The sequence below is a fragment of the Falco cherrug genome, chromosome 7 (assembly GCF_023634085.1).
Source record: "Falco cherrug isolate bFalChe1 chromosome 7, bFalChe1.pri, whole genome shotgun sequence".
NCBI classification, from domain to species: Eukaryota; Metazoa; Chordata; class Aves; order Falconiformes; family Falconidae; genus Falco; species Falco cherrug.
Genome location: NC_073703.1, coordinates 45,632,480 through 45,651,566, shown reverse-complemented (window position 1 = coordinate 45,651,566; position 19,087 = coordinate 45,632,480). Strand labels below are relative to the sequence as shown.

At 57.0% G+C, this 19,087-nt stretch overlaps 1 protein-coding gene across 1 annotated transcript in view; it reads right to left on the bottom strand.

Moving 5' to 3' along the window:
- Positions 1–7,590, bottom strand: part of ALX4 (ALX homeobox 4) — a 44,815-nt gene extending 37,225 nt beyond the window's left edge. The window contains exon 1 of the mRNA XM_027816299.2: positions 7,191–7,590. Within this exon, the coding sequence (XP_027672100.2) occupies positions 7,191–7,590 (400 nt within the window). The remainder of the gene's footprint in view (positions 1–7,190) is intronic.
- Between the last annotated feature and the right edge of the window lie 11,497 nt (positions 7,591–19,087).

The window sequence follows — 19,087 nt, the reverse complement described above, 5'->3', positions numbered from 1 at the left end:
GCAACAGGATAAACCCTTAAACTGCATCTTCACTAGAAAAGAATGATCAGTTGTAAATAGCCGTTTAACTGTTGAGTTAGGCGATGCAATGGTCTTTGATCTGTGCAGAAAAGGAGAGGCCACAGCTCATGACATACCAGCTTGTAATGGCTAAATCCTGCTGGAACTTGAAGATAGCAGCTACTACATGTTGAATCACAGCTATTCTCAACAGAGAGAGAAAAATTTTTATGCTGGTGGATTCATAGTTACATAGTCCGTAAAATCAGTTGCAGGCCACCTTCAATATTAGTGCTGAGTCTGCCACTGCTCATCAGTCATCCAAGATATCTCCTCTTCTTCTTCCCCTGCCTCTTCTCATTCATCTCTGTTCCTTCCTACACCCACCCCTCTCCCCGATTCCTCACTGACCCGTCTGTTTCTCATCAAAAAAAGTCACCCTAGAAATATCATGGTGATCACAATTGCTCTTTCACATCATGTCTGCGTATGTGACAGTCTAAATATGAAGACGATTTGCAAACATGAATGAAAACACAGCCAAGCAGATTCACCAGTATGTGTAATAACATTGATTCATCTGAACTTACACAGAAAATAAAGTGGAGGACATTCATCTAACATATGTAAGTAGCTTTTTTCCTTTACTTATGAACTTTAATTTACAAGTTCAGGCAGCTGAGAGACATCTAACTATGGTAAATTACTCTAACACTTTATTCATATGAAATGTTCCCATCTCTCTCTTAATAAATGTTTCTTGAGTCACAGGGGTCCTGTATTAGCTACCTTACTGCTCAGGCTTCTCCTGATTCAGAATTATTTCTCTTCTCCTTTTGGAAGTATCTACATGAAGATATTAGACTTATGCTCTCCAAGCTGATTAACAATTGAGATTTTTTTTTCCAGATGTGTAGGAGGAATACCTCAGAAACATACAACTTTTAGGGCAGGCATTTCTCAGAATTTTTTTAAATGGAGTGACCAACCCATGTCTTGTGTTGCCCAGTATAAGTTGCCCACCCTGATGAGTTGATTTTTAAAGATTAGACCATTAATGTGGATTGCCAGGTTAAGCCTATTTTATGTACCGAAAGACCTGAGCATACAAGAACACACCAATTGCTACAGCTTCTTGCACCAAATGAAGACCTGGCTGTCAAAAACACTAAGTTCAGTCCCCTCCAAAATGAAACACAGGACCTCTGCTCTGTGAGTTTTCTGACTCTGGTTGTGGGCTCCTCCTCCAGCCAGCTGAGAGCCTTGGGAAGGTCACACTGATGCCACTGAGTTGTGGCAGCTTCACCTTGCACAAGCAGCTCACAGGTTCTGAGTCTCAATATTTCCAGCTGCAAAATGGGAAGAAAAGTCTCTTCCTGCCACACGATGCACCATGCTTTTTACCTGAGAATTGCTAAAGCTACCCAAATGCCCCGAATGAAGTGGCTTAAGGACTCCAGTGAGCAAAACTGGCTGAAGAGCTGGGAACTAGGGTGACCAAATGGACAGGGCTGTAGCTGGAGATGTCCTTTGGAGCAGACCTTGGCTCCGAGCCTCCCAGACATCACCTCCCTCTTACAAGGGAAATTCATCATGACTTTGAACGCAGGGCTTGGAAAAGAAATAAATCTTTAAGGTCTGAGGGATTGAAGTCCGCACATTAGCTCCCCTTAAACCCTGAGTGCATTTAACTTGGGAGGTTAGAAACCACAGCCAAAGAAATCTCTTTTGATTCACAACTTGTTTTGAGCAGTCACCCATAAAGCAGCCAGTGAATCACTCCAGCCAGTTAGTCATGCAACCACACTGAATGTACACTCAAAAGGCTGCACAAAATAAACAGCCTGCAGCCCCAGATAACACACACACAGCTCATTTGCGCTATCTGGCATCGGCATATATTGTTAATAGGACTCCTACACCAAACCCTTAGGAAAAGACGCACTCAGTAAGCATCTCCAAATCTCTCTCCCCATCAGTATTTTTCTCGTCTGCTTCGCACTGTGTTGCTTTAACAGAGACTAGTAAAAGTTTTAAGACTCTTTCTCTCTCCTTCCACACCCTCCTTGTTGCTGGTAATGTCCTGCTGGGGTTACAAGCCTGCACCGCAGAAGCGTAGGGCCAAAGTGGAGTTAATCCCCATCAGCAGCGGACAAATCGAAAATAAACAGCTCCAGTGCGAAAAGACATCTTCCTGCAAGGGGGGAGAGGCAGGAATACAGGGGAAGGGAGGCTCCTGGTCCTTTGACACATGAGCGTTATAAACAGCTCGGGTCAGGAATCCTATAAAAGCCTCCAGCCAGATGGACCGGCCAAGTCAAGAGAAGCGCAAAACATCTTCGGGAAGAGCCGCGAGTAAGTCTCGCTGCGAGCCGGGGAGAGCGGCGTGAGCCCTACCTTCGCCTCCTGCTCCCTGAGGAAAGCCCGCAGGTTCCCGCGGAGGAGATCCCGCACCTCCGAGTGCCTGTTCAAACAGAGGCTTAGCCAAACTCCTGGCGAGAGCTCCCTCCCCTCCCTGGGAGGGTGCCGGAGCCCTTGAATGGCAGATCTGGTGGCCCTATTGTGGGAAAGAGAGGGCGATTGCCAGGGCGGCGTCAGCAGCGCGCCGGGAGCGGCGGCCGAGCGCGGCCGGGCAGCGGCCCGCGGCACCCGGGAAGGGGCCGGCCCCGCCGCCCGCTCGCCTCTGCTCACCTCTCCCGCCCCGGGTGCCCGCCAGGGTCCCGGCCCCCCCTTGCCCTTCCCCGCTTCCCCCGCCCGCGCCTCTCTCCCGCACTCCTCTCCCCTTGCCGCTCTCCTGTTGCCCCCCGCGGGAGGCAGGGCAGCAGCATCGCCCCCGCCCGCCCCCCGCACCTCTCCCCGCCGGGGTGCGCGGGGGGCCGAGCACACCCCGCCGGCGCTCTTCTCCGCGGGGAAAGGAGCTCGGCCGGGAGCCCAGATCAAAGCTACAGGGAGAGGAAGGGGAGGCAGGACCGGGACGGCCGCCGGAGCCCAGGACCACTCCCAAAGCCCTCTGCATCCCGGGCCGCTGGCGGAGCCGCTCCTGCGGGGATGCACAGTGGGGCGGGGGAAACACACGATACACCGTAACGCTCCCAGACACCGGTGCGGGGTCACGGCATCGCCCCGCAAGAATCCCGGGGAGAGCGCACGGCCCCGGGTACCCCCTCTCGCCCCGGGCTGGGGCCTGCGGCCGGAGCCGGGGGAAGCAGGCAGATGCTGCCGGCGCTCCCCGGCGCACGGCGAGCTCTGCAAAGCCCCTCGACATCGGCGGGGGCTCCACGCCGCTCCCGGGGAGCCCCGAGCGCCTGGCAGCCAGCGGTCTCTCCTGGGAGGCGGAGCGGGGACCGCCAGCGAGCTCGTTCCTGCCGTGCCTGCAGTTTACATTGCACTGGGGGGAGGAGGAGGAGGAAAAATGCATTAAAACTGTCAATTTGAAAAAGCACACAGCGAGCCGCTGATTCCTACAGCAGTTGCTTTCTGCACTTCTGCTAATAACGCACTTTAGGCTGCACTTCTTATTTGCTCGCTAAATAATAGAAATGGTCGTTATTTGCATAACCGGGCACTTAAAGAATTTCCTCTATTAGAGAAAACCTGTTTCCTTTCTCCTGTTTCCTTTGAGCAAACATCCCCATCACATTCGCCTTCACTCCGCAAAGGATTTTTTTCCCAGCCCGTCCTTCTAGACAGCAATATACATATATATTTGTGTGTGTATATGGATACATATGTTTCAAGACGTATAACTTCCTTCAGCTCCACGCAGTAGAAATGGCAAGTCAGATTACTACAGCACATAAATCATTCGAAAGCTTTTTCCCCTTCTAAGCCAAGATATATATAACCTGTTCTTAGAGCTTTTATTTCAGATTTTGGCTTTAATTGCCGGTGCTGGGCTGCGGGATAACCCGTACCCCTATTTACGGCAGGGACAGCGGGGGAAGCCGTGCGAGGCCGCCGGCCTGTCGGCAGCGCACAGGCAGGGGGGGCGAGCGGCGGGGAGGCGGGGAGCCCCGCCGGGACCCCCCCGGGCCAGCCCGGCAGCCGCCGCTCCGAGAGGGCCGAGCGGAGCCCGGCGCCCGGTGCCACCAGCCCTGCCAGCAGCCAGGCTGGAAGCGCTCCGGCGACTGCCGCTCGTGTCCGCCGTGTATTTACGGCAGCAGCTCTCCCTGACCTATATTTATCCTTACAATGCAATGGAAAGGCTTAGATCTAGAAATAGAAGCCGAAAGCAATAGATGGCAGGCACGGGCTTTTTATAACTCAAAATGACTTCTTTATTAAAGAATTAAAATTAATGTTTTTTTAAAAAAAAGGAGGGGTAGACCCTCTCCCACCGGCTCGTTACGTGCCCGCCGTGCCTCCCGCCGGCCTGGGCCCCGCCGCTCCTCTCCGGGCTCTCCCGGGGGCTCTACAAGCCGAAAGACGGGGGCGAGCGGCGTCCCCCGGGCAGTGCGGGGAGCGTCCCGGGCGGGGGGGCCCGCTGCAGCTCCGGGCGCGGGGCTGGGGGAGCCGGCCGCTGAGGCACTCACTGCCCGGCGGGAGAGCCTGCCGGTTTATCGGCCTAGAGTTTTGCGTGGGTTTTCCCCTCTTTTGCGGGAGGAGGTGTTGTTTTTAAAATTGAGGGACTTAGGGGCACGGCGCCCCGCCACCCCAGCATCCTTCTCAGTCCCGGGCAAGCTGGAACGCGGGGAGCCAGCGGCCCCCGCTGCCTCCGCGCCGCTTCCCCCGGCCGCACAAGGTGCACACGGGCAGCACCGGCACCGGCGCGGCCGCGGGCTCGGCGGGAGGCAGCGGGCAGCTGCCCGCTCCCCGAGGGAGACCTTCTGCGTCCCGCCCGCTGCGCAGCAGAAGGACGGCGCTCCCGGTGCCCGCTCTCACCCACGCCGAAGGCATTTACCCGGACTCGGTGGTATCCCGGTCCCTGGAACCGGGACAAAGCCTGCGCCCAGCGCGGTGCGTTCAGCCCTTGGGGGGAAGGCGGAGAGGCGCCTACGGGTGCTGCAGTCGCTCTGCGAACCCCCGATCTGGCTATTATTAGCGAGTCTCTCTCTTCAATCATTAACCATTACTATTATTATTATTGCTACTAATTATCCCTGCGGATCCATGTGTCTTTTATTACAGCCCATCGTCCCCAGCCACATCACAAGGGGCTCGCACCGAGCGCGGGTCTGGGCCGGGCCGGGCCACCCGCCGACGACGCAGGGCTCCCGCTGGAGCCAAGCCCGGAGCCCCGCGTGGAAATAAATCGGGGGCGGGGGGAGAACGGGGCGGGAGGGGGCGACCCCTGCGGTGTTAAGGAGAGTGATAAACTCGTGTGCCTCTGCCGGGGGCTGTAATGTGTCATCACAGGCTAAGCCGGTGCCCTGGGCTTTGCAACCTACAAAGAGAAGAGAACCGGTTAGCAGGACGGGGTGGCAGGGCCGGGAAGGCACCGGGGCTCCCCTGCGCCCCCACTTCGCCCGGAGGGAGCGGAGAGCGTGCTTGTCCTCGCGGGGCTGCCCGGCCCCACCGTGCCCTTTCCTCGTGGGCCCGGCCTGGCCACAGAAGGCCTCAGCGGATGCGGAGCGGCCCTTGGCGCCGTCGCGGGACTGTCCGTCCGCGGGAAAGGGGCAGGGAACGGAGGGAGCGGGGGAGAGGGAGAGAACCCCAGCCTAAGCCCCGGCCGGAGCCCTCCTGCCCCACTCCGCGGCCCGGCGGAAAAACACCAGCGGGAGACGGGCTGTGCCACCCGGGTGAGGGCCGGGCAGAGCGCCGCCCGAGGTGGGGGGACAGGGCTGACCCCTGCCCGGCCCGGTGGAGAGCGGGCAGCGCGGCCGGGACTGAACGTCCTCTCCCCGGAAAGGGAGTCACCTGTGTGGGGAGGGACCGGGTCTGCGGACCGGGATTCGGGGACAGGGAGGGGTGCGGGGACACCTTGGCTGCAGGCAGCGGGTGACCGACGGCGCCTGAAAGCGGTCCGGCATGTCGGGGTTCGGGCGGTGGGCAGGGGAAAGGCGCTTCTGCCTCCTTTTGAGTCTAGATATGGGGGAAAGGGAAACTAAAGAGCAAAGGGCACCCAAAATGACAGCGAGAGCCTAGAGGTGGAATCGCCGGCCTGACCCGGGCCTCTCCCGGTTTCCCCCGCGCTCCCGCTCCTCAGTGACCGCCCGTCCTGGGGGCTCCCTGGAGAGCCGGCACGGCCCTGTCGTTGTCCCTGCCCGGCGGGTTCACGGTGGACCGGCGGATTGAGGACGGGGACATGGCTGCCCCCCATCAGCAGCGACCCGCTGAATCCAGGCCGGGACAGTCCCGCTTTCCCCGGGAGGGAGAGGAAGAGATTTCGTTTCCACTTCCCTTTTCTTCGGAAAAATAGGTGTGGGGGATTTAGTTGTTTGGTTGTTGGCTTTTTTACTGTGGCTTGGGGGGGGGGGTATTTTGTTTTGTTTTTTTCCTTTTCCCTAATTGCCTCGATACAGCAGAATCCTCGCGAAAAAGCCTTTTAAAACCCGCGTTCGGAAGCGACTTGGAAAGCGACCCCCATTCCAGGCTGTCCTGCCGAGCGCCAGCGCAAGGAGTGTCTTTAATTGCCGCTAATGACCCGCGGAGAGGATGCGAGTGGGTTATCTGCAGCGAGCAGAAATCAATTAGGGGAGAAAGTGAGAGCCTGGAGAGTGGGAGACCGTTACAGCGGAAAGTGAAGATTTCGGCGAACTTTTCCAGAAATTCTCCCTCTGGAAGAGGGTCCCCGAAGAGAGTATTTTGCGCAGCCCGGCGGTCCGCTCTTTCTTTCTCTTTCTGTCTCTCTCCCGCTTTACTGCGGATTTCCCTGCATTGCTCAAGAAGCCAACGCTTTGCGGGGGCGCATCGGCCCCGCTCAGAAATTACCATTACAATCACCGCAAAGCGGGACAGGGGGAAAGGCGGCTTCCCGCGGGCACGGCGGGCTCCAGCCCCGGCTGCGGGGGAAGGTACTCGGGGGGCCCGGCGGCCCCCGCCGCGGCGGGACGGGGAGCGCCGCGCTGGGCCGGCAGCACTGCTCGGCGGGCCGGTGCGGGGCAAGGTCTCCTTGACCCCCGGAGGACTTGTCCTGCGGGCAGCCACCCTCCCAACAGCCCTTTCCCTCCCCCGGGAGGCCCTTTCCAGCCCCGGGCGTCGCTGCCCGGTGTCGCAACCGGTGCTTCCCGCGCCGTACGCCAAGGACTCACCGTAACAGGAGACCTGCAGAGCTCCGTTGTGGCCGCTGCTCTCTTTGCAGCTTGAGGTTGCTCTCCGGGGGGGTTTTTGGCAGGGGCCTCGCTGCATGTAGAGGTGCGGCGGCTGCTGCTGCGGAGGGTATTTGTTAAAGGAGGCCGGAGTTCCGGCGGAGCCGGGAGCCTGCACGCTGCCATCCAGGGACTGACATTCCTGCTGGCTGTAGCGGCTCCGGCACTTAGTGCTGCTGTCACCAAAGCCTTGTCCTTTGCTGGCCAGGAAAGTAGGGCTGAACTTGTCACTTGCTTGAAATGCCCTAAAAGGCGAGGAGCCTTCTGTGCCCTGGGAGGCTGCGTTGTAGTACGAATCCATGGCAGCCGGATCACAATAAGAAACACAAGTATCAGCATTCATTCCTAAAATTAAAAGGCCCGAGTGTCCTTAATGCGCTTGGAGGGGCACCAGGAACCTCTCTTTCTCTCTCTCTCTCGCATAGACACACACTCACAGCTGGGCCAGGGAGCTCTAAGAGGATTCAGATGTTCTTGAAAGCTGACCAGATCTCCAAACCCCCTTAAGATCTCGCACAGTAAAAGGGGTCTTTTTCTTTCCCTCCCTCTCTCTCTCTCTCACACACACACGCTTGCCCTCCGTCTCTCCCTTCAAACTATCTACACTCTAAAGAGGCTCTTCTCCGCACTTCCCCCCCCAACACATTGGAGAAAGAAAAAAAAAAAAGGAGAAAAAAAAAAAAAGAGAGACCTCTCCCCCAATTACTATGTAGATGATGACAGTGGAGGGGAGGGGGCCCAGGGAAGGGGTGTGTGTGTATGTGTATGGGGGTGTGTGGAAGCAGAGGGGGGTGGAGGTCGTATCTTTTGCATTAAAGAAAAAAAAAAAAACCAAAACACAAAACCACACACACCAACCCCAAAAGTTTTTATGATTATAAAATCGAAAAATCAAGTAGATGACATGAAGGCCACGAAGGGATGGATGTGGGATCCGCGCAGGCGGAAGCACCGGGGACGTTTTTATGGTCGCGACACGCTCGGTTCGCTCCGGCCCTCTCCTGCTCACTGCTCCCAGCTGCGGGGACCCCCGCCTCCGCGGTCCCCTCCTCTGTATTAAAGACAATACGGATTTCCCCCGCAACTATATGCCTTTAAGCCTCCCCCCTTTAACCCCTTCGGGGCCGTTTGGGTCTCCTGACACTGCGGTGCCGCGGTCGCCCAGCACATCGCCAGGCAAGCTCTCCGCGGCGTCTCGCCACTCGTTTATGACCGTCTTTATTTATTTACCTCTAAAAACGTGCTCTCACCAGGTGTAAAACAACTGGATCAAAAGCAGGAGGGCAGCAGGGAGGGATTTTAACAGGGTTGCCAAGCACACAAAATTGGCCCCGGCTTCTGGGACTGCCAGAGGTGAACTTGCAAAGGGGACAGAGGCTGGCAGGAGCCCTTTCTAGTTTGAGGGGTCAATTGCAACCCAAAAAGGGCTTAAAAGTAAATCAATACTCACCTTCCGTCGTCCCCCCGCTCCCGCCATTCAACCTGATTCCCCTCCTCCCCCGGTTAACTCCTGCTACCCCTTACACTTACTCTTACCCTGCCTTCCTCCCATCCCCACATCTGGTTTCTATTGCTCGCTTACCTTGAAGTTTTCAGTAATAAAGATATTACGCAAACTGCATCCACAGTCCTTCAGTCAAAAAAAAAAAAAAAAAAAAAGAAAGGAAAAGGGAAAGAAAGAAAAGAAAAAATAAAAAGGAAAAAAGAAAGAGGAAAGGGAAGGGAAGAAAATAAGGCCTTTAACCCTTTCGAGAGCGCGGGCCGCGGCCGAGCCGGCTGCGGGTGGGGAGCGGGGGCACCGGCGGTGGCTCTTGGCTCCCAGCGGGGTCCCCCCAGGGTCCGGCCCATGCGTCCTCCCTTCTCCCCCCGGCTTCCTCCCCGCCGTGCAGAGAGCAGGGCAGCCGTGGCTTTCATCTGTGTGTGTGTATCTGGGTGCGCCGGGGGGGAGCGGGGCGGCAGGGTGGGGATGCGACCCCCGGGGCGACGGCTCGGGGGGGGGGGAGGCATGGTCGCCGCCACCCCCGAGGGCTTTGCTCCTGGAGCAAGACCAGCACCGCCGTTTTCATTAGCTCGGGTCTGACAGGAACAGTCCCCCCCGCCCCTCGCCCCCCAGATGCAGAAGGGATTTCTAGCGAGGTCGTCGTTAAAATAGACGGAGACGGATTAATTTACTAGATTTCAAACCATTTTGCGAGTCTCCCTCAGAGCAGCGCTGGGCTCGCTCAGCTTTCTGGTCCAAGAAAGCTTTCAGCGGATTTGCCTTCCTTATTCTCTTTATTACCTTGCTTAATTCTTTCCTCGTCGTTTCTCTCTCCCTTCTCGAACTCCCCCACCCCACCACAGCCCCCTCTCTCTCCCTTGTCCACGACTTAATAAAGAGCAAACCAACTCAACACATGAGTCTTTCTAAAAACTACTCAGGGGCGGCCAGGGGGGCCGGGGCGCTGCCGGTACCCGCAGACTGCCGGTACCGGCAGCGCCCCGGCTCCCGCATCCCCGGCTCCGCCGCAGCGGACTCGCAGCCGCGCTCCATGGAGGAGCAGATTTGGGTGTGGGAGCGCGATAAATACGGATTTTCCAGCCAGTTACTTCCCCAGCGATTATTTTGGCGAACGCAGAAGCAGGCTGAAAGACATCATGTGAGGGCAGTCCTCGATGCTGCAGCGTTATACTCGGCCTCGGGATTTCTGTTCGGCAAAGTTAAATAACAGCAAGAACAAAAACTAAACGGAGAAATTCCGGCATCGGGCAGGAGTTGGTTGTTTGGGTTTTTTTAATATCTATATAATATTTTTTGTAGAAGCGCTGTGGTGCAGGGGCTCACAGAGCTTGGCCGAGCCGAAGGAGGGCTGCCCGGGGTCTGCCTCGGTCGGAGGGCTCCGCCAGCCCCTCCTTGCATTAAGCTGTAACGAAAAGTCCCTTAGTTCCCAATCACGGTTAATCCGCAGACCCGCGGAAAGGACCGCAATAAACCCCTCTCCCTAATGGCCAATTTGTGTCCTTGGAAACGGGAGGTTAATTCGGGAATCGTTACCAGGGGAAAAGGGTGCTCGCAAATACCTGGCGATCTGGCGGGGGTTGGGGGGGGGTGGGGGTGGGGGGGGCGGATAGCTGGGGAATCGCTTTTCCTGACGGTTTGCGTTTGACTGGGTTGGATTTTGCATTAAGTCCTCTCAGCAAGTTTGACGGGGTTTCCCCCCAGCCCCCGTTAGCTGGGAACACAAAAACACACAAGCAGCTTTCAGCCGCCCTCCTCGCTAAGCGGGGCGATGGATCTGCGTGTCGTGGGGCTGCCGGGGTGGCCGTGCCCGCCCGCCGGGTCCGGCGGTGGGGCTCTGCCCCCCCGGTCCCGCCGCACCTCCGCCGGGAGGGCTGCCGGCTGCGCGGCGAGGGGAGCATCCCCGCTTGCGGGAGCCAGGATCGGCAGAGCAGGGGCAGAAGGGGACACGCACCACTGGAAACCCGATCTCGCCATTTTTCCTCCGACTGACCCCAAACCTGCCCTGTCTCTGCACCAAACGAGTCCAAAAGGGAAGGGCGAAAGAGCGGCCGAAAGGTCTGCGCTCAGCAGCAACCGGTTGCCAGTTCCGTATGTATATGTGCTTTATATAGAGACCGTTTTCAGGTACAGTCGCTGTTGGTTTTGGAAGGGGTCACTCCTGAGGGTCCCTTCCCGCACAGGGCTGCGGGAGCCCAGGTGAGACCCAGCCTGTCCCACGTCTAAACGGGGGCAGCTCCCACCAGGCAAATCACTGCAGCTCCCACCAGGCAAATCACTGCTGGGGGAATCACCTGAGTCTCCAGCCCCGGGAGATCCAGGTGTCCTCTCCCGGCGACACACCAGGGAGAAAGGAGCAGCCCTGGACATCCCTGCCTGGCTTGTTTTCGAGGAGCCGTTTTCTTTCCACCGGGACAGGAGCGGGCATCGCTCCCGGGTGAGGACCCTGTTCGAGGCGCAGGCGATAGCCGGCGGGATCCTGCATCTCGATCTCTGCAAGAAAAAAAATCTTTATTTCCGTACGATCTAAACACTCGAGCTCGTGTCACGTCCAGGGAAAAGGCAGGGGTGCCCGCTGGTCCCTGCACATCGGGCGCGGCAGCGCGGCGCTGCGGGAGCGGGCAGCCGGGAGGGCGGCAGGGACGAGCCCGGCTCTCGCAGGGGGCCGGGGGAGGAGGCAGGAACGCGCTTCTCCGCTTTCCCAGCCGCCGCCGAGGGAAACCCGCTGTGCCCACCCGCAAGCCTCCACCGTCCTCCCGGGGCTCCGGCCGCCCGGGCCGGCCCAGGGTTTGTGCCGGTGGCTGCAACCGACTCGGCGGCGGGGTGGCTGGGGCGAGGCACGACGGGACCCCGAGGAGCCGGGTCCAGCATCCCGGGTCCTCCCCCGCTCCCTCCGGGCGATGGGAGAGTAAACACCTCGGTTCGGGGAGTGGGGTCATTCACTAGGAGGGCGGGGGGGACAGAGAGAGAGGGGGAGATCTTTCACGCCGTTCCCTCCCGGCTCTTTGGCAGAGCTCTGCTCTTGGAAACCGCCTCCGGTTTGTTTCCCCATTGGGTTTGTTTGCGTGGTCACTTCAGAGCTGCGGGCTCCTTTTGTACCGGACCGACATCTGAAGGCGACCTATTTATAACACCACTGCTAGGGGGAAAAGCGGGGAAAAATTATTCCTGCTAATCTCCCCAGACTTTTTTTTAATTTATTTTTTATTTTTTATTTCGAGAGCAGAGCTTGCCTAGCGACAGTCCCGCCTGTACCTGCCGCCTTGTGCTCTGGCTCTGCCGCCCGCCGGGCACCGGGCTGGGCCCTGGGCTGCGCCGAGGCAGGGGCTTTGCTCTCCTGCCCTCGGGCCCTTTCCTCGGGGGTAAATATACATGCAATATATATGCAATGTCTATTGTTATTAAAAGACGTTCCTCCTCTCACGAAGAGGCTTGCGGAGCACTGGAGCTGACCCGTTCCTCTCCTTCCTGGGGAAAGTGAAGGAGGCTCTGACTGGGGCCAGGCTGGCCCCTGCCCCTCCGGGCTTGTGCGGGCAAAGCTCTTCTCCCCACGTCCTCCGAGGACCCCCGCTGCCTCTTCAGCAAGGGACCCAAGTCGTCTCCTGGGCTCCGCTTCCCGCAAGCTCTCGCCCCGCTGCCTCTCCGCTGCGGCCCCGCAGCCCGGCGCGCCCGGCCGCTCCGGGGCCGGTGCTGCCCGCCATCCGCAGGCGCACGCGTGTCTGTGTACCTACATGCTGTCACCAAAAGCGGGTACCTGCCTGGTCCCTCGGGGGCTGGCTGCGGGACAAGCCGGACCCGGGCTGCCCTCCGCTGCCGGTGCCCGCTCGGGGAGGAGGGGGCGAGGCGCGGACCCTGGGCCTGCTCCCTGCGGGGCACAGGGGCGGCGGCAGGAGGGGCCAGAGCTGCCACGGCCTGCTCCGCTCGCACGGCCCCGGGAGAGCCGTCGGGCTTGGCGGAACCGCTCCGGGCTGCAGGGGCTCCGTTCAGGATTTCCAGCCAAGTTCCACATCCCCCCTCCCCTTCCTTTTTCTTTTTTTCTTTTTTTTTTCTTTTAATTTTTCTTTTTTCTTTAACTTTTTCCTTTTTTTTTTCTTTTAATTTTTGTGTTCTGTCCCAGGAAGTGCCGCGCTCCCTCCAAGCTGCAGGCGGCGGAGGGCATTTATTCACCCGCTTCTCCACGCAGCCCCCGAGGCCGCCGCCGCCGGAGCAGGGCGGCTGGACCCGCTGCGGCGAGGCGCGGCCGGGCCGGGGGCTGCGCCCTGCGCTGGCGCTCGGGGTGGCCCGAACCCCTCGGTCCCGACCTTCCCCCGGAAAAACATGGAAAATCACGGCTTTTGGCATCGAGCTCGTGGGGCCCCGGTGACGCCACTGCATGACAGCAAATGGGAAGGCTGAGCAGGGGCGGCCCCGGTGCCCCCCGCGCCCCGCCTCGGGTCCCGCCAGGCGCGGTGGGCAGCGCCGGGCGCAACGGAGCGCACCCAGTACGGGTGCCCGGTCCGGGCCGAGCCAGGCGGAGGAGGCCCGGCCCGGCCGCCTCCCTCGGACTCCAGCCTGGGCTTAGACGGTCGCGCCGGGCTGGGTTAACGCTCTGCTGCACACTTTTCCCGCTTCCAAGTACCCCTGAGCACGATCTGGGGAGGGGGGTGCCTGCGTGTAATATGCCATCCCAGGATGGAAAATTGTAGTGGCTATCTGTAAACTCCCTCCTGCGGGGAAAAATCCACTTGCTATTAATTTCCTCGATACCTTCCGTCTGCGTGTGACCTTGCCAGACCTCGCTGTGAAGTCAGGGGCTATTTTTTGCTGGAAGCAGAAGCCCCGGCGCGGGAAGGCAGAGCGGCGCTGCCTTCAGGGACGGCGGGGCCCTTCCGGGCGGCACGGCGGGCTAGCGGCCGGGGTCGCCCCGCGGTTCCTGCCGGGCGCTCCCGGGGAGGGTGCACGGTAGAGCCCGGGGCAGGGGAGGGAAGCGTCAGGCCGGGCGGCTCGGCGGGGCAGCGGGGCCCGAGGGATGCGGCGCCGCGCCCCGGGTACTATCCCGGCTGTGCCGGGGGGCGTGCCACGGAGCCGGGGCGAGCCGCCTGACAAGCACCCCGCGCCGGGCCCCGGGCCCGGGGACAGGACAAGGGCAGCCCCCGGCGCCGCTGACCTCTCGGGGCGGGGGCCGCGATGAGCCGCGAGGGAGGCATTTCCCCGTGGGGTGCGCCGGCCTGGGAATGTCCTCTTTGCCCTGCGCACGGAACAGAGGTCGGGGAGGAGGGGGCTCCGTGCCGAAGGCATCCAGTGGCAGCTGGTGCACCTGTCAGCGCGGCGAGAGCGGCTCCCCCTGACCTTTCCGAGCAGGGCAGAGCCGGGACAGCCCGCGGCGGGGACACACACACACACACGCTGAGGCAGGGGGGAGGCCGAACGAAGGGCAGCTCGCTCCTGGGCCGTCACGCCTGGTGCTGGGAGCCAGCCCCGCTCCTGGGCCCCGGGGCCGCCCGTGTCCCAGCCCGGCGACCCACCTCCAGCATCCCTCGGTGGAAAGCAGCTGATGCCTGCTGCCGAGAGCGGATGAAAAGCGCTCCTGGGGAAGCGTGGATATTTTTAATTACAAATATGAGGCATTCAGGGCAAGGCAGCCGCAGACCTCCCGCAGGCGGCGGCAGACCCGCTCCGCGGTGCCCGGCCCGACGCCCCCGTCGGGCCGCCGCGGTGGGGGCGCCGGCTCAGCCCCGTCCCCGACACGGCCCAGCCATTGAATTTCGTTTGTTCCCCTCCTTGCCTTACACTCTGACAAATATTTCCACTCCGGGTCGTTTGTACAAAATCTACCTTTCTCATTCTAATCTCCAATCAGCTCCCCAAAACCACCCCTAAACCAAACAAGAACAGACCTCGTCAAATACAGCAACTCCCCATCCCCTGCTAAGAATAATAACCGTTAGGATTATTTTTTTTTCTGATTATAATCGCGCCTTAATTACAGAAATCACAGCAACATGTTAGGTGGTCAGTGCACCACGCATAAACCTATTTACCGCGTGCTTTGATTCAAACTCTACCGACCCGCTCCGGTTAAGGCGCTCAGGACGGCGGCGGCAGCGTGCCTCGGGGCCACGGCAGCGGCTTTGCCCCCATCCCGCTGACCGCAGCGCCGGTTTCCAGGGCAGCGGCGCCAGAGGAGACCCCCCTTTCTTCAACGGGTTCATTTGGGGAGGGGTATAGGAGGGGAACTTTTTGTCTGGGTTTTTTTTGGGTGGGAGGAAAGTGGAAAAGTCCCTTCCAGAAACGTGTCGAAAAGGGAGAGGAGCAGGACGAAGTGGATTTGCAAATAACGTGCTCGGCTTCTTCTCTCGGGACACTCGGCTCCCTGACTGCGGCCCCGCCACCCTTCCGCGCCCCGTTACCGGCGGCCCCTCCGCGGGCACAGCGCGGCCCGGCTCCGGGGCTGCCGGCCCCGCCGGAGCTGCCGGCCGGCTCGGCGTTCCGGGGCCGTTGGAGTTCACAGCCGCTGCGGCGCGATGTCTCAGGAGAAATGATTCCTAGCAGGGGCTTAATGCCGCTCTCTGAGTCTCCCGGACCATAGCTGTGACCTTTTCTGTTACCCGCTTGCTTGTTTATTTTTGTAAGCCTTCCAGGAACGCCGCTTTTCCTTATTTTGGGGTTTTTTTGGGGGGATCCCACAAAAAATCCGATCAAGGCTGATGGTGTCAGAGCCATGCCTGATTAAGGGGGAATCAGTTCACAGGGTTCACAGATATCCTCCACAGGACGAGTTGCTCTTTCTTACAGAAAGCATCCAAGAAATTTTGCAAGCAGTGGAGCAGGCTGAGGGGTTGCCTGATATACATCCCATGAGGATGCCACTTATTTATTGTAAAGTCTCACACTGAAAGAAGGACTCCTGTCTTAAGGCAGAGAAATTGATTTTCAAACAAGTGGTTGCCTGAAATCACAATAAGCCACAAAATCTGCTGTCTACCAGCAGCTGGGATAAAAGCCCAGGAGTCCTGCGTGTCTCTGCCTCTCTCTCCAGTGAGCAGCACAGCAGCACCAGCCATTCTCCCAGGTGAGCGGCTCATTTGGCCCCCAAGTTTCAGGCAGAAGTACCTTATCTACTGACAGGCACAGGGACATGAGTGGCTGGGATTTCCCCAGCTCCTGAGCTTCTTCAGCTTGCCCTGGAGCCAGTGAAAGCTGCAGAAGCTGGGACAGAAATCAGGCCATTAGGATTTAGACTGCTGAGTCAGATGTCCTGGTGATGTTCACCCAGTTTCCAAATTGCATGGCCATCAATCTTGCCCAGCTAACAGCGAGCGACCTCTGCCCAGCAGCCATCCTCAGCTTTTAGGGGTCATCCATCCATGAAACCTTCTCATCAAGACACAACCATAGCCAGGATACAAGAGAAAGACACTGAGAAAGTCTGAAAAGGAGAACTGTCTGAATGACATCATTAGGAAACCCACTATCAAGGCAAGAGCAATGACTCACCATGACTTGTTATCTTTGGTGGCTTAAAGATCAAAAGGACAAAAATAGAGCAAACCCAACAGCAACGACAGTAACAGCACGTATCATAAATTGTCACAGAATCATAGAATGGTTTGGGTTGGAAAGGACCTTAAAGATCACCTAGTTCCACCACCCCCCTGCCATGGGCAGGGACACCTTCCACTAGACCAGGCTGCTCAAAGCCCCGTCCAGCCTGGCCTTGGAATGGGGGGGCATCCACAGCTTCTCTGAGCAACCAGTTCTGGTGTCTCACCATGCTCACAGTGAAAAATTTCTTCCTAATCTAAATCCACCCTCTTTCAGTTTAAAGCCATTCCCCCTTGTCCTATCACTACATGCCCTTGTAAAACATCCCTCTCCAGCTTTCTTGTCTGCCTTTTGAGTACTGGAAGGCTGCTGTAATGAAGCAAATGCAAAGGCTCCACAGCCATTGCAGTCTGGGATGGAGACAGCCTGTTGCTGTGCTGATGCTGGGATGGGGCAGGAGGACAGTCAGACAGACCTTCCCCAAGTTAGAAATGACAGTCCAGTCAGCTGAGCCCCAAGGCCACCTGTGTCCTCCCTGCTGCTCAGATTTATAGAGTGTAACATTTTAATAAAAAACACACACACCTCTCCACTTTGGTGCATTAAGAGATTTCTAGCAAAACACAGTAATGTTGCTATAAATTTCCCTCCCAGCACCCTCACAAGTAATAACTCAAGCCCCAGCATTTTGTATTTAATGTTTATTTTGATGGCTGCATTCCAGAAAGAAAAGGGAAAAAGAGGCAAAATCTACTCAACCACTCTCCCCATTGCTATTAGCCTGATGTTTTCAATAAAATTTAGTGCAAACTGGGAAACAAACACTTGGAAAAAGAAAGGAGGAAAACAAGCACACTTGGGCAAAATTCTCCTAGACATCTGCCAAGGCCTGGGTTCAAATCCTGGCTTAAATTACAGATGTCCTGCCATGGATTCTCATTATGTCCTCCTGCCTTAACATGTTTGAACAGCACCCCAGGGAGCCATACCTGAGTTAAGCAAGGCTCAGTGGTGGGATGCTCCGAAGGATTGAGACATATGGAAGCTCGAGGTTGAAATAGCCAAGTCTGGAAGTTAAAGACCGAGGCTTCTTGGCTAAATAATGCAGGGCAGAATACTAGGAGTGCTGCCAGTCATGTTTGAAGGACGTGGCAGAGCTATTTAAAGCTTTCAGAGCACCTGCTTCTCTGTGAAGCCACCAGTCCTTCACAAGCACCAGCACTAAGCCCACAGTTGCCACTGGGAAAGAACGAAACCATGCTGACAGAAAGCACCCAGGCAAGCCATGGGCATTTCCTAACCAGCATGCATGCTCCATGAGATGACTTCTGACTCTGGTGAGAGTAGTTTAAACCCTCATACAATGATGAATATTTACCCAGATGCGTATTAAACTTCTAATTGTTTAACCAGAAGTAGCAACCCTTGAATTCGACTTGATTCAGATGTGGTTAACAAAAATGTGCTGAGAGCAGCAGCACTACGTAACCAGGACGCTAGCTAACGAGAGATGTGTCCCAGGCTTGCAGTGAACGTGTGTGTGAAGCCTGCATGGGCTAAGCCTGCAGAACTGCACACCCAGAGCACGTGAAACCCACCTTTGTGCATCGGATCAGAAATAGCCAATGGGCTTAAGAAGTAGCCAGAGTTAAATGTTGCAGAAGCTTTTGGGTTGCCCTTTCTGCAAGGCACACTTCACCTTGCATTCCCTGTCCAGTAGCCTGGGCACATGCCAGTATGGTTGTGTCTCTGCCTTTGTGTATTAATCCAGCTGTGACTAGATCTAGATTTTCCAGATTTCCTTCTCTCCCCAGATCACTTTAGACCCTGAGCAGATTCAGAGACTGAGCGTATTGCTACTATGATGTTTCACTGAACCATCAGTGCCCCCACACACTCACTTAGGACAAACTCCAGTGGTCCCAGAAGGCTCAACCAGTGCTGTCTTTTCCACTGGGTTTCTCTGGTCTCTGAATAAGTATTGTGAATCTCTGTGGATCTCTCTGAATAGCATATGTATTCACTGCTCCCCACTTTTCAGCATGGAAATCAGAAGGATTTGCTGCCCTAGCTCCAGGGCACTGAATCATTACTAAGCAGTTCTGCTCTGATGGCACAGGGGTGATTTCAATCCCTTCTTGTGGTCAGGCTAATATTGCTCTTGAGTTCATGTACAGCACTGAGGTTTCTATGGACAAAATTACTCTGTAGATTCAATCTCCACTATGATGTTTGGCTTATGGCATTAGGTTCATAAATTAGATATGGTCATGACTTCCGGAAGTGGAGGGGTCTATCATCTCACACTAATTCTTATATTTTGATGTAAATGACAGATTTGTGAGTAAGTGTTCACTGCACCTTACTGGGAATGAGTCCTGCTTCTCCTAAAACGGATTTTGTGTTGCCTGTGATTCTAAAATTTCCATGCCATTTGAGTGGACTTCTGCATTGCATCCTGTCGTATCAAGCAATCAAAGGCAAAAAAAAAAGCCCAGATCACAGAAGGCCAAAATATATTACTCATGCCTATGGCGTCTTCTAGTGGGCCTCTGTTTTTTCCAGTGGTATAAAACAAGCATCAAGATTTGGTCCTGAGTAACTCATCAGAGTGAAGGTGTCACTGCCCGTAAGGCTCAACAAGGCTTTCTGATCTCTGAGCTAATGTGATTATTTCCATTTCAAGCAGTGTGCATGAGGCGCGTGTGAACTCACGCCTGGTTTACTGGAAGCAATGGGCTTGTGGTAATGGTGAGCTGCCCACCAGTAAGCTCTCTGCTCACAGGAATGGGAACAGCTCTTAGCTCTGTGCCAGTGA